This window comes from Chelonoidis abingdonii, chromosome 18 (genome assembly GCF_003597395.2).
Source record: "Chelonoidis abingdonii isolate Lonesome George chromosome 18, CheloAbing_2.0, whole genome shotgun sequence".
Classification (NCBI taxonomy): Eukaryota; Metazoa; Chordata; order Testudines; family Testudinidae; genus Chelonoidis; species Chelonoidis abingdonii.
In genome coordinates this window covers 13,874,727-13,888,051 of record NC_133786.1, presented here as the reverse complement: position 1 = coordinate 13,888,051, position 13,325 = coordinate 13,874,727, and the positions used below count along the sequence as shown (strand labels likewise).

General features: G+C 48.8%; 1 protein-coding gene across 1 annotated transcript in view; it reads left to right on the top strand.

Moving 5' to 3' along the window:
- Positions 1-13,325, top strand: part of CBL (Cbl proto-oncogene) — a 60,386-nt gene that overhangs the window by 39,707 nt on the left and 7,354 nt on the right. Inside the window, exons 10-15 of the mRNA XM_032780554.2 lie at positions 1,590-1,721; positions 2,592-2,969; positions 3,856-3,950; positions 4,697-4,852; positions 5,364-5,467; positions 12,943-13,125. Of these exons, the coding sequence (XP_032636445.1) occupies positions 1,590-1,721; positions 2,592-2,969; positions 3,856-3,950; positions 4,697-4,852; positions 5,364-5,467; positions 12,943-13,125 (1,048 nt within the window). The remainder of the gene's footprint in view (positions 1-1,589; positions 1,722-2,591; positions 2,970-3,855; positions 3,951-4,696; positions 4,853-5,363; positions 5,468-12,942; positions 13,126-13,325) is intronic.

Here is a 13,325-nt window from a genome sequence, read left to right as displayed (position 1 = left end):
AGAGTAAGCTGGTTTTTGTCTTGTTGACTGTGCACAAAGAAGTTGTTGAGCCCCAGAATGGGAACTGCCCTCTGTATTTCGAGGTTGTGGGCAATACAGAGATGGTAAGTGCCATACTATGGAAACTTAAGTACAGGCAGATCTTACCAGTTCAGTCAGGTGGTGGTGTTCTACATACCAATATCTCTGATATTATGTATGTTGTCCTGGCTTTGTCTAAGCCGTTAGCAGAGCGACATAACTCAATTCATCTACTGAAATGCAAGACCTATATTTATAATGCTTCTCTGCATGCTGAGTAATGCTGCTTTGGATTTATGATCTGTAATCAGCCTTATCAGCAGAAACTGAGTCATTTTCCTCAGGGCTTGAGTATAAGCAACCAGCTAGAGAAGGAGTTTTTCCAAGGTGCTGATGACTGAACTAAGTAGAGGGCAGTCTGTTTTGCTGAGCAAATCAATTGGACTGTCGTCTTTGAATATGTTGTCTGATTAATCTGTGTAATAAAGGTCTGATGACTGCCTTCCATCAGTGCTGCTTCCTGCCAGGGAAATGTGTGCAAGTAAGGCATTCTTTGTGAATCACTGCACAGTGGAGTGTTGTTTTTTTGTTGGCTCATTGCTGCCTGTTGCCCATCAGCAATTAGTTGTTTTGGTACCTAGGGAAAAAGATTTTGAATCTGATGGTTTTTTTTAATAGTTAGTTTCACTTTATATAAAACAGGGCCTTCTAATAAAGAATCCTCTGTTCAGATTTAATGATAATCTGCATTGATTCATCCCTGTTGCAAATTCTTTTGTAGTCAGCATTTGAAGTTTTCAGGCACCATTTTGGAGATGAGTGCGGTACAGCTTGTCATTTCTTGGGGTCAGAATACAGTTCCCTTGACATGACATGACATGATTCCCATTATGGTTTGCAGTAGGTAAGTGCTCCGGATGTGCCAGCAGCAGATGCTTACAAATTCTGTCAAGCTGTTCAAGGTTACCATGCTCTAGCCTGTATCATAAAGCAACTCTTATAAAGATAAGGAAAAAGGGAGTGACTGTTCTAATTTGTCAGGTGGTGAAACATTTCTCCAAGGACAAGAAGGAAGGTTTTGACACTGCTCCTGGTGCAAGCTAATGATTGCTGCAAGTGCCATCATGGCAAAAGGACAACTTGCACACTCTATAATATAACAATGCTCACTCACTGTGCTCTGCCGTTAAGATAGTGGAGCATGCCCTCTGGTGGTGAAATGAAAATATACCTGCTGCAAATCCAGTACCAGTATTGAAGATAGTTGGTCCAACCAAACAATTTATAAGCCTTTTAGAGTGAGGTTTTTAGGTATGTGCTCATGTGACTGAGGGCCAGAGTTGGGCCTGTTGGTGATTCACAAGGTTTGTTCCAGACAAATGGTGCAATGCTATGAAACAAACATGACCTCTTATTGCATGCTTGGTGTTAATGAAGTAATTTCATTACAAGCTGCAGCAAGGTAACATGAGGTGCAGACCTTGAAGGCAGGAGGGATGTGGTGCTTTAGATAGGATGGCTTGTCTACGGGTTGACACTTGTTCGTTTTCTTAATTTTCTCTTTCCAGGTTGAGCGCCCTCCTTCTCCATTCTCTGTGGCTCCACAAGCCTCACTTCCCCCAGTACCCCCGCGACTAGATCTTCTGCAGCAACGTGTATCCATCCCTTCTGGAGCTTCCAGCCCTGGGACCACTTCCAAGGTGAAGTCGTCTTTTCACACTCCTCCAAGGTCCTTTATTGAGTGCGGGGGAGCTATGGGAAAAGTGATGGACTGTCCTGACTCTCTCTTGAGATTCTACCTTTTCTTCCTTCCTCTCCACAAGTCATCTCAGACCAGCTCTTTCTTCCATCCAAGGAGGACCCACAGTTCCCCCAGGAAGCAGTTTGTCCTTCTCAGTCTTCAACCAGTAGACCTCTGACTACTCCACATGGAGCTTCATTTATGGAACTGTTTATTCCAGCTAGTAGCCTAGCTATGTGAAGTTGGTTCTTGTATTCCCTTTACAGTTTTCCCCTGCTTTCCCAGTTTTTCCAGCAAGGATTTTTTTTCCAGAGAGAAAACTAAGGAAGGGGAAGGGAGTTAAAAGAGTTGGTCATATTTCCTTAAGGACCAGTGGAAGGAGGAAGCGCAGTATTGATAACATTTCTAGGTGGGGTGTAATGGTGGTGGTTGAGTTTTTTTGGAGTGGGTGGGAGAGGCTGTGGGTTGGTGCTGAAAGGTCAGGTGGGAAAATAATCAATCTTATTATTCCGTGCTTGATAAAAATTGAGTTGTGAAATCAATCTGTACAAGAAGTTTGATGAAATAGTATGACTTCTGGTAGGGATCCTGTATGGTGCCATGGTGGGCAGCAAGAAAGCAAACCTGGGACTTAGTGTATATTCCTAGCCATAAATGATTAAATGTTGTATCTAAAGGTCTATGGAGGATATAGCTGGGAGTTATTTCATATTCTTCAGCTGCCCTAGAATTAATTTCATGTAAGAAGCCTCCTAACTGGGATATGTGCAGTGAGCTGGACTTCCTGCTTGTTAAGCTGTGGTTTTAAATGTCTGATGTTGTCTTACAGGCTGCTCCTGGTCCTCTCCATAAAGATAAACCTTTGCCGGTACCTCCAACACTCAGAGATCTCCCCCCACCCCCCCCACCAGACAGACCATATTCCATTGGGGCAGAGAGTCGACCTCAGAGACGTCCTTTACCCTGTACACCAGGAGACTGTCCTTCCAGAGACAAATTACCCCCCGTATCCTCCAGCCGTCAGGGGGAGCCCTGGCCATTGCGGCCAGTTCCAAAAGCGCCGTCTGTAGCTCTCAGTCCTAGTGACCCTTGGGCAGGAAGAGAGTTGACGAACCGGCACTCACTCCCATTCTCACTCCCATCTCAGATGGATTCCAGACCTGATGCTCCTAGGCATGGGAGTACGCTCAGCTTAGACGCCACAGCGGTAAGTCACTGGCTGTGGTGGCATCCTGCTGTCTAGTGGTGCAGGACTGCTTCCTATGAGTGAGAGAGATGGAATGCTGCTTGTGTGAGACTTCTCTGAAGTGATGAGAAAGTTGAGCTATCATTTTTGTTCACATTTTTCATACAAATTCTTAGTGCTGGATCGAGAGTTGTGAGCAGTAAATCCTCCTGTGGGATGTCATTGCCCTGAGATTATGCATCACATCCAGCCCAGAGTTGTCTGTAGGAGAGGAGACTTCAGTCTTTTGGCCTCTCTTTTGAGACAGCCAGGAAGTTGGTCAGGTAGTGCTGGTTGTGGTGGGCTTTTTCTGTGTCCATTGACAGCTGGACTAAGAGCCCAGCTCGTTTTAAATGGTTGCTATCAGTTGGTAACAATTTACAGTCACTATTTTCTTGGGATTTTTAACCAGTGATGATATTTAGATATTTGGAGGTGGTTTGGGGAAAATGCATGTTATTTTTATACATACACATATAAAAAAAATTTGAGAAGTCCCAAAGTCCTTCTTGAGTTTGGAGACTGATACCTCCCCTCTCCACCACCACCACCACCTGTAACACATTGTGATGCAGTATGTTTCAGTCCAGAAGAAATGCTTCCCCAGAAAGTTACTTTATTTCATTCTTTAACTCTTATCAGTTGCTTCCTCCAACTCCAAGCTTCTTCAGAGTTTGAAAGCCAGTGTACTTTTTAGTATCAACATGTTCTTTTGCAGGTGCAAGGTTTCTTTAAATGGATGATTCAAAATGTCAAAGAAGCTCTCCTTTTTCAGACAAGAATTGGTGCTTTGGGTGATGGGACATTGATGTCTATTTGAATTTGCTGACAGTAGTGCTATTTCTAACCTATCGTTTTTTCTTTGCAGAACTTGAACAGTGGTCCCCCAACAGGCTCAGACTATGAGCACCCCAAAATAAAACCCTCTTCATCTGCCAATGCTATCTACTCTCTAGCGATCAGGTGCGTTACTTTGGAATGAAGGCTCTTTTCTTGTAGTAGAGATCATTCGTTTCAGGATTGCTGTAGAGAGGGCAGAAATGTACTTCTGGGTCTGTAGTCACATCTTGGTACTCTTTGGTACCAGGGTTAGAATTTGACATTATATAGATGGCCTGAGTTTAGGATTCAAGCTCTGGATTCTTAAAAACATATGAACAAGAAAAAGTAAATCTCTCAGCAAGTATCCTTAGTATAGATCTGTAACTGGTAATTTCGTGTGGTGATGGATTGGTAATTACTCAGAACTGTTGCTGTCTCAGACAACTGGTGTGCAGTGTCCTGTGCCTTAGAAACAGCAGTACATATGGTATGAGGGAGCATATATGTAGAGAGGCAGCATGAGGTTGAAATGTGAGGTCCTCCGGTGGCTATGATATCTGTATGTCACTGTTACCATGCACCTTGGACTTCTGCTAATGATTTCACCGGCAAGTCAGGTCTCACAATTACATAGCTCAGAATTCCAGTAAGCCAGGTTGTTGCTTCAGTCAAAATCAGTTTGGAAAGCCTTGCTTGAAGTTTTGGCTTTCAGCACTTGAGCTGGTAGGTACTATTTTGTTGTTGTTTTGGATTAACTGCTTTTCAAACTGATTTTGTTGTTTGGATTAACGGTTGTTTGTTTTTATTTGCATTAACTATTTTCAAATTGATTGTGTTGTTTGGATTAACTGTTTTTGAAATGCTCTTGATCCTCTTCCTGCCCCCAGACCACTGCCTGTGCCAAAACTGCAACCCGGGGAACAGTCTGAAAGTGATGAGGATACTGAATACATGTCACCATCCTCTCTGCCTCTGGTGCCACCTGGTCCTGCCCTACAAAAAACAGAGATCAAACTGCCTTTGGAAATGACTCATGGTTTACGGTGAGACTACAGTTGTGTCTGCTGCATTTACAACCCCATCCATCCAAGGAGGCTTGTTCATTTATTCTGGTTGAGGTTCTGTTCCTGTGGTTTACCTGCTGTCTGTTTCCCACTGGTATTGACCAGATCTAGATTAGAGTAGTGGGGTTAATGAAATGTCAACATTGCTCTGGTCTCAGAGTCCTTTATAGTGGAATCAGTTCACCCCTCCCTCAGGCCATTTTTGTTGCTGGTCCTTTCACACCAGCAGACGTAGAAATGTGACATTCCATGTACAGCTTTGTTCCCTCACTTTCCAGTTACACCAGTTAAATTTTGATCTGTTATGTTGCAATGGAGACAATGTCAGAATGTGCATGAGAGCAAATATTCTCTGAAAGAAAGTAGGTAGCAGAGCTGTGCTTCATATCGCGGCATGCATCTGAGAGGAATCGAAATAGCAGATTTTAGGTGAGGAGGAAACTACTGTCGCTTGTCTGAAGGGAACATTTTTTTCCCACCTTTCATACAGAGAGTTGGAGTGTGACCAGCCAAATAATGTCTGTATGTATGAAGCTATGTACAACATTCAGTCCCAGGCAACATCCTCTGACTTGGAGACGACCAACACTTCTGGTGAGTGGGCATGAATGCATGTTAGAAAGCACCCAGGAGAGAAATTGGGTAGGAGTGAATTGATAAGATTCCCAGTTTAAATAGCAGTTAAGCTATCATTTAACAGGGGTGTCACTTGCTGTTCAAGGTAAATAGTTTGTCATATGCGTAAGTGATCAATTGGCATTGCCTATAGACTGTGAACTGGGATGTCAGTAAAGAGAACCTGATCTAACATGGGTTTTAAGACACTCATCAGTTGCTTAAAATAAATCATTGTTCTTCTTTGAGTGCTTGCTCATATCCATTCCAATGAGGTTTGTGCGCGCCGCGTGCACGTTCGTCGGAAGATTTTTACCCTAGCAACTCTCGGTGGGTCGGCTGGGGGCCCCCTGGAGTGGTGCCACTATGGCGCCAGATATATACCCCCTGCCGACCCAACTGCCCCTCAGTTCCTTTTTATTACCCGTGTTGGTCGTTGGAACAGTGGAGTGCGGTTTTACTGACCTCCACCTCCCTAGCTACTCGTAGTTCTCTAGTTATTTTTTTTGTGTATATAGTTCAAAGTTATATAGTTTTAGTTAATTTTTATCATTCATAGTTAGTGTATAGTTAAGAGGGGTTCGGGGATTAGCCCCTTCCCCGCACCCGGTGGCGGGGCCCATGCCTGGTTCACCGGGTTTCAAACCGTGCTTGGCCTGTCATAAGCCGATGCCAACAGGAGATCCACACAACTCCTGCCTTAAGTGCCTCGGGAAATCTCACCTGACAGGTAAGTGTCGCATTTGCGAGACTTTTAAGCCGAGAACAAAAAAGGAGCTGGACTTTCGGCTAAAGCAGCTCCTCATGGAGGCAGCTCTTACCCCTCCACCTTTGGCACCGAGTGCTGGTCAATCGGCAGGCAGAAGCGCCTCCTCGGCACCGGACTGCACTGGTACTGCCAAGGCCTCTCGGCACCGGCCGTCGCTGGCACCGAAGTCGACTCGGCACTGCTCCCTCTCCCTGAGGTCGAGAAAGCCTAAGACTCCTCCTGCCATGCCTGACAGTTCCCCGGCATGCGCCGTGGTTGAGCTTACTATTCCATCCACGCCGGAGACATTCTCAACGGCGAGGGATCTGATTGCCATGACAGAGTGGACGCGGCCTCAACCCCCCGGCACCGCCGGTGCGGGTAATACAGTCTATCGGCAAGCCTGCCTTGATAAGACCATCCTCTGTCGGCACAGCAGAGCGGCACTGTTCACAATCACGGTCCCGCAGACATTCTAGGTCCCGTCGGCACACCTGCTTCTGATGCTGCTTGCAGTCCCGGCACCGTTCTCCTCCTCGATACTGGTCGCACTCGTGGCACCGTTCAGTATCCCGTTCGCCGGGCCACTACTCTCGGCACCATTCCAGCTCCCAGCATTGCTCCAGGCACCGTGACTCCCGTAGCCACTCCCGATGTCGAGCCTCGAGATCTCGGTCGACCTCCCGGCACGGCTCCGGTCGCAGGTCCCGATCTCATTCCTGATACCGGTATGCCTCCCGGTACTAGTCCCTGGTGCAGAGTAGAGCAAGGTCTGCTAGAGACAGAGATTCTGCCCAGGGCTTTTCAGCCCCTCCATGGCCATCCAGACACGCATCAGTGTCGTCCCACGCGGACAGCTCTTATGCACCGGACCGCGATTCTGATGTGCCCACCAGAGTCTTCCAAGAGACCCAGGATAAAGGACCCCATCAGTGGTCTTTCTGGAGACCTTGGGCGTACCACCAGGCCCAAGGTGTACCAGTAGTTCCATCCCGTTCTGTCCCATCAGTGCACCGAGTGCCGGAGGCGACGGTTAGCCGTCCCCCTCCAATTGCTATGGAGGAAGCCCCAGTTCACCCACTGGACTCCCAGGTTCCACTGGAGCAGGAGGTCGCCCAAGAGCAAGAGGCCACACAGGACCCGCTCGTCCCTGGCATCTCCTCTTCCTCTTCTCCTGATAAGGCGGTGGCAGGAACATCCTCCCCGGGCCCTCCTCCGATCGACCTGAGAGCCCATCAGGGCCTCCTAAGGAGGGTAGCACTCAATATGAACCTCAAGGTGGAGGAGGTCCCAGAGGTAGAGGACCCGGTAGTGGACATTCTGTCGGCGGATGCCCCCACTAGAGTGGCCCTACCGTTTATTCGGACCATCCAGGCCAATGCTGATACTGTATGGCAGTCTCCAGCCTCTATCCCTCCTGCGGCCAGGGGAGTCGAGCGTAAATATATGGTGCCCTCTAAAGGGTACGAGTACTTGTATGTCGATCCTCCTCCCTGCTCACTGGTCATCCAGTCCGTTAATGAGAGGGAACGCCATGGCTAGCAGGCGCCAGCCCCGAAATCGAAGAAGGCTAGGCGAATGGACTTGCCCGCAAAGTGTACTTGGCAGGTGCCCTACAGCTCCGGGTGGCAAATCAACAAGCCTTGCTTAGCTGCTATAATTATAACATCTGGGTGGCGGTGGGTAAGTTTACGGAGCTTCTCCCTCAGGACTCCCGCCAAGAGTTCGCTGCCCTCTTGGAGGAAGGGAAAAAGGTGGCCAGAACTTCCCTCCAGGCCTCGTTGGATGCAGCCGACTCAGCAGCCAAGGCTCTGGCCTCGGGTGTTGCCATGAGACGCATCTCATGGCTTCAGGTTTTAAGCCTCCCACCAGAGCTGCAGTATACCATTCAGGACTTGCCATTTGATGGTAAAGGCCTCTTCTCAGAAAAGACTGACCACAGGCTGCAAAGCCTGAAGGACAACAGGGTCATAATGCGCTCTCTTGGCATGCATACGCCGGTGATCCAACTCAGGTCTTTCCATCCCCAGCCTCACCGCCCATACTCTGTGCTTAGACAAAGACAGGACTTTGGCAGGCGGCGCGGCCGAGGTGGTCGCAGACGACCATCAGGACCCCAAGGGGGCCACAATCAAGGTCCCTCGAAACCACCACCAGGACCGAAGACGAACTTTTGAAGGTGTGCTCGAGGGCGGCATACCAGTTACAGGCCAGGATCCCTCTCCTACTTCCTCCCGGCATGGTCCCAGTTAACTTCGGATCGCTAGGTCCTACGCACGGTGGAGTATGAGTACCACCTCCAATTTATTTCAACCTCGCCCTCCCACCCTCCAACCCTGTCCCTCTTCAGGGACCCCTCTCACGAGCAATTCCTCTTACAAGAGGTGCGGACGCTCCTCGCCATAGGAGCTATAGAGGAGGTACCAATGGACGAAAGGGGCAGTGGGTTTTACTCCCGTTATTTCCTAATCCCCAAGTCGAAGGGACGTCTCAGACCTATCCTAGACCTGCGAGGACTCAACCAGTTCTTGATAAAGTTGAAGTTCCCCATGGTATCCCTGGGGACCATTATCCCATCCCTGGATCCTGGAGACTGGTATGCCACCCTCGATATGAAGGACGCGTCCTTTCACATCGCCATCTTTCCTCCGCACAGGAGATACCTCCACTTTGTACCAACCGTCAGCACTTCCAGTTTACGGTCCTGCCGTTTGGCCTTTCTACAGCCCCAAGGATATTTACAAAGTGTATGGCTGTAGTTGCCGCCGATGTCGGACACACGTTTTTCCGTATCTGGACGATTGGCTCATCCGAGGGGCCTTTGAGACACAAGTCACTCAGCATGTGGGCATCGTCAAGGGCCTATTCGCAGGTCTAGGCCTGAGGATCAATATAGAAAAATCCACTCTGGTTCCCACACAGAGGTTAGACTTCGTAGGAGGTATTCTGGACTCCAGTCTAGCCAGAACCTGTTTACCAAAACAGCCGCGGTTTCAGGCGATGGCAACAATCATCCGAGGTCTACAGAATTTCCTGACAACCTTGGCTCGCACTTGTCTCGGTCTCCTGAGTCACATGGCTGCCTGCACGTTTGTAACCAAACACGCCAGGCTCCGCCTCCGTCCTCTCCAAGTTTGGCTCAACTCGGTATACCGCCCAGGCAGGGACCCAATAGACACGATAGTCACCATTCCCCCGAGCTCCCTAGGCTCCCTAGAATGGTGGCAAACTCCCTCCCTGGTGTGTGCAGGGATGCCATTCCATCCGTCCCAACCCTCAATGTCCCTGAGGATGGACGTGTCATCTCTCAGCTGGGGTGCTCACCTCTGTCACCTCCGTACTCAAAGCCTTTGGTCATCTCAGGAGTTGGCATTACACGTAAATGTCCAAGAACTGAGAGCAGTCCGCCTGGCGTGCCAGGCGTTCCAGCAACAGTTGCAAGGCCGTTGGGTTTCAGTGTTTATGGACAGCACAATGGCCATGTACTACATAAACAAACAGGGAGGGACATGATCCTCCTCCTTTGGTCAGGAGGCCATCCAACTCTGGGACTTGTGCATAGCCCACTCGATAGATGTGGTAGTGTCCTTTCTCCCAGGCGTTTGGAACACTCTGACGGATCGACTCAGCAGGTCTTTCCTGTCTCACGAGTGGTCGATCCGGCCCGGACATTATTCATTCTGTTTTCCAGAAGTGGGGATTTCCCCACATAGACCTGTTCGCTTCCCACGCGAACAGGAAATGCCAGATGTTCTGCTCTTTTCAGGGTCTTTCCCCGGGATCGATCTCGGACGCTTTCCTGATGCTGTGGAAGAGCCAGCTCCTTTATGCCTTCCCACCATTTCCACTGGTTCAGAAGGTCCTGCTGAAACTCCACAGGGACAGAGCGCGCATCATCATGATCACTCCAGTGTGGCCCAGGCAGCACTGGTATACCACGTTGCTCGACCTGTCGATAGCCTACCCAATTACCCTGCCACTCCACCCAGACCGCATAACTGAGGACCACGGCAGACTTCGCCACCTGCACCTGCCGGCCCTTCACCTCACAGAGTGGCTGCTGCATGGCTAAACCAGTCAGAGTTACGTTGCTCTGCAACAGTACGACACGTTCTCCTGGGTAGCAGGAAATCTTCTACCCGGTCAACGTATCTGGCCAAGTGGAAGCGTTTCTCCTGCTGGTGCGAAACGCTTAATCTTACTCCCACTGAGGTCTCGATCCCCTCTATTTTGGACTACCTCTGGTCTCTCAAACAGCAGGGCCTAGCAGTATCATCACTGAGGGTGCACTTGGCAGCCAACTCTACCTTCCACCCAGGCGAAGGTGGTCGTTCTGTGTTCTCACACTCTATGGTTTTGAGGTTCCTCAAGGGCTTGGAGCGCTTACACCCTCAAGTACGCCACCCAGCCCCGACCTGGGACCTCAACCTGGTTTTAACCAGACTTATGTCTCCCCCATTCGAGCCGTTAGCAACCTGCTCGCTACTATACCTGTCTTGGAAGACAGCTTTCCTCGTAGCCATTACATCGGCCAGACGAGTCTCCAAGCTTAGGACTCTTACGGTGGATCCGCCATACACTGTGTTCCACGAGGACAAGGTGCAGTTGTGACCACACCCGGCATTCCTCCCTAAGGTGGTTTCGGCCTTTCATGTTAACCAGGACATCTTTTTCCCGGTCTTCTTCCCGAAGCCACACTGAACATGATGGGAGCAACAATTGCATTCCCTGGATGTCCATAGGGCGCTCGCATTTTATATTGAGCGGACAAAACCCTTTCATAAAACATCCCAACTCTTGGTCGTGGTAGCAGACCAAATGAAAGGCCTACCTGTTGCCTCTCAGAGGATCTCATCTTGGGTGATGGCGTGCATCCGCGCTTGTTATGATTTGGCTCATATTTCCCCAAGCCACATCACTGCACATTCTACCAGAGCTCAACAGTCCAGAGATGATGCAGCCTTTGGATCAGCAGTTTTGCATTCTGCAACATCTCGCTCCGACCCCACCGCCTAGGTAAGGCATGGGAATCACCTAATTGGAATGGATATGAGCAAGCACTCGAAGAAGAAAAGACGGTTGCTCACCTTTGTAACTGTTGTTCTTCGAGATGTGTTGCTCATATCCATTCCAAATCCGTCCTCCTTCCCCACTGTCGGAGTAACCAGCAAGAAGGAACTCAAGGGCTGTTGGGTCGGTAGGGGTATATATCCGGTGCCATAGCGGCGCCACTCGAGGGGGCGCCCAGCCAACCCACCGAGTGTTGTTAGGGTAAAAATCTTCGGACGAACGTGCACGCGGCGCTCACACACCTAATTGGAATGGATATGAGCAACATATCTCGAAGAATAACAGTTACAAAGGTGAGTAACCGTCTTTTATGAAGTTTTGGTATGAAGTGGTAGTAGCTGTAGGTAACTGTGATGTAAATTATCAGCCCAGACTTGTCATCTTCCTGTTTCCAGCTGTTCCCATTAATTCTCATCATTATTGGTAATTATTACTGAATTTATGAAATTCTTCTGGGTGTGTATATAACACACTCCTTTTCTAGTGTGATCCATTTCAAGTCGCTGATTGTCAATGGCGTAGGCAAAGGCTTATGTGCCAATGTGGCAGTTGTGATTAGTGGGGATATCACACAGCATGTCTCTAGGGCAAATTTGTTTGGCCTGTAGCATTCTCACTAATGTCCCAGACTGTGGAATTTTCTGCCATTGGGGATCAAGGTGAACCCAAATCTTGAGCCTTTTGGGGATTGATGCAAAGCATGTCTCTTTTCACAGCCTCTGCCCCACATTAACACAGCCTCAAAATGACTTTGCCATTGCTTCTTGTAAGGGAGTAGCCAAGAATGAACATGCTCAAGAGAGGGTATCTATATTGAGGGAGAGATGGCATGTTTGTGACCTTTTCCTGGCAGAATGATGGATTCCATTTTGTATGTGATGCCTTGGATACTACTGTGATTGATGCATTAGAAATGCATCCTGTATAGAGCTAGATAGTTAACTTGACTAGAAAGGTAAAGAGTAACCTGTAGCTGCACACACAGACCAGCCCGCAGGTTTGTGTTTGGTGGGACACAAAGTGTATGGTGTCTCTTGTGTCCCCTTTTGCTTTCTGTCTAGTTGAGTGCCAACTGCAGAAACTCAGGGAGTGCTCAGCCAAGGTGGATTTGATCTTAAAGGCATCTGCATTGCTCTGCAAGCATAGTGTAAAGTTTAAAATTAAGCAGGAAAGCTGAAGTGTGTGTGTTTGAGACACACATGGGTTTTTTAAAAATAATGTACCAACTCTTGCACTGTGAAACTTTGTACTCCCTGCCTTCTGGAGAGAACTTCCTCTGGACTAGGGGTTTCAACAAGCAGGGGTGACTCTATGTATTTTGTTGCCCTGAGTAAGGCAGTCAGGCAGCTTTCGGCGGCGTTTCTGCGGGAAGTCTGCCGGTCCCGCGCCTTTGGTGTACCCGAAGCCGTGGGACCAGCGGGCCTCCCGCAGGTATGCTGCCAAAGGATCCCTGACTGCACCCCTCACGGGGACCGGCAGGTGCCCCCCTGCGGTTTTCCGCCCCCATCAACAAGAGACCCTTAGCCATCTGCTCTGCGAAGGCATGTGGACTGATGTGAATGGACTGTACAGCCTGTCTCAAGAAAGAGAGGGCTCTGTTCAGCACTTGGAGCTAATTGTGTGTGTATTTTTCTAGATGAGGGGGATATGGCTGCAGCCAATGCCAGCAATGGCCCAGAAGAGTCTGAGAATGAAGAAGATGGATACGATATCCCCAAACCACCTTTACCAGTAGCCACAGCTCGTCGCACACTGTCTGATATCTCCAATGCCACGTCTGCCTTCAGCCGAATGTCTTTGGATTATGATCCCATCACAGGTGAACACCCTTACCTCCTGATTTTACAGTGGTACCTAATAATCTGGTACACATCTTTGAAGCTTCTCTGTCACTAACTCGTTATGGCCTTTATACTACAGAAGAATCAGTTCTGTATTACAGAGGTGCTCCAGTCCCGAGGGGTTAGGGTTGATTTAGATCTTAATATGTGCTGCACTAGCCATTTATACCATTTGGAG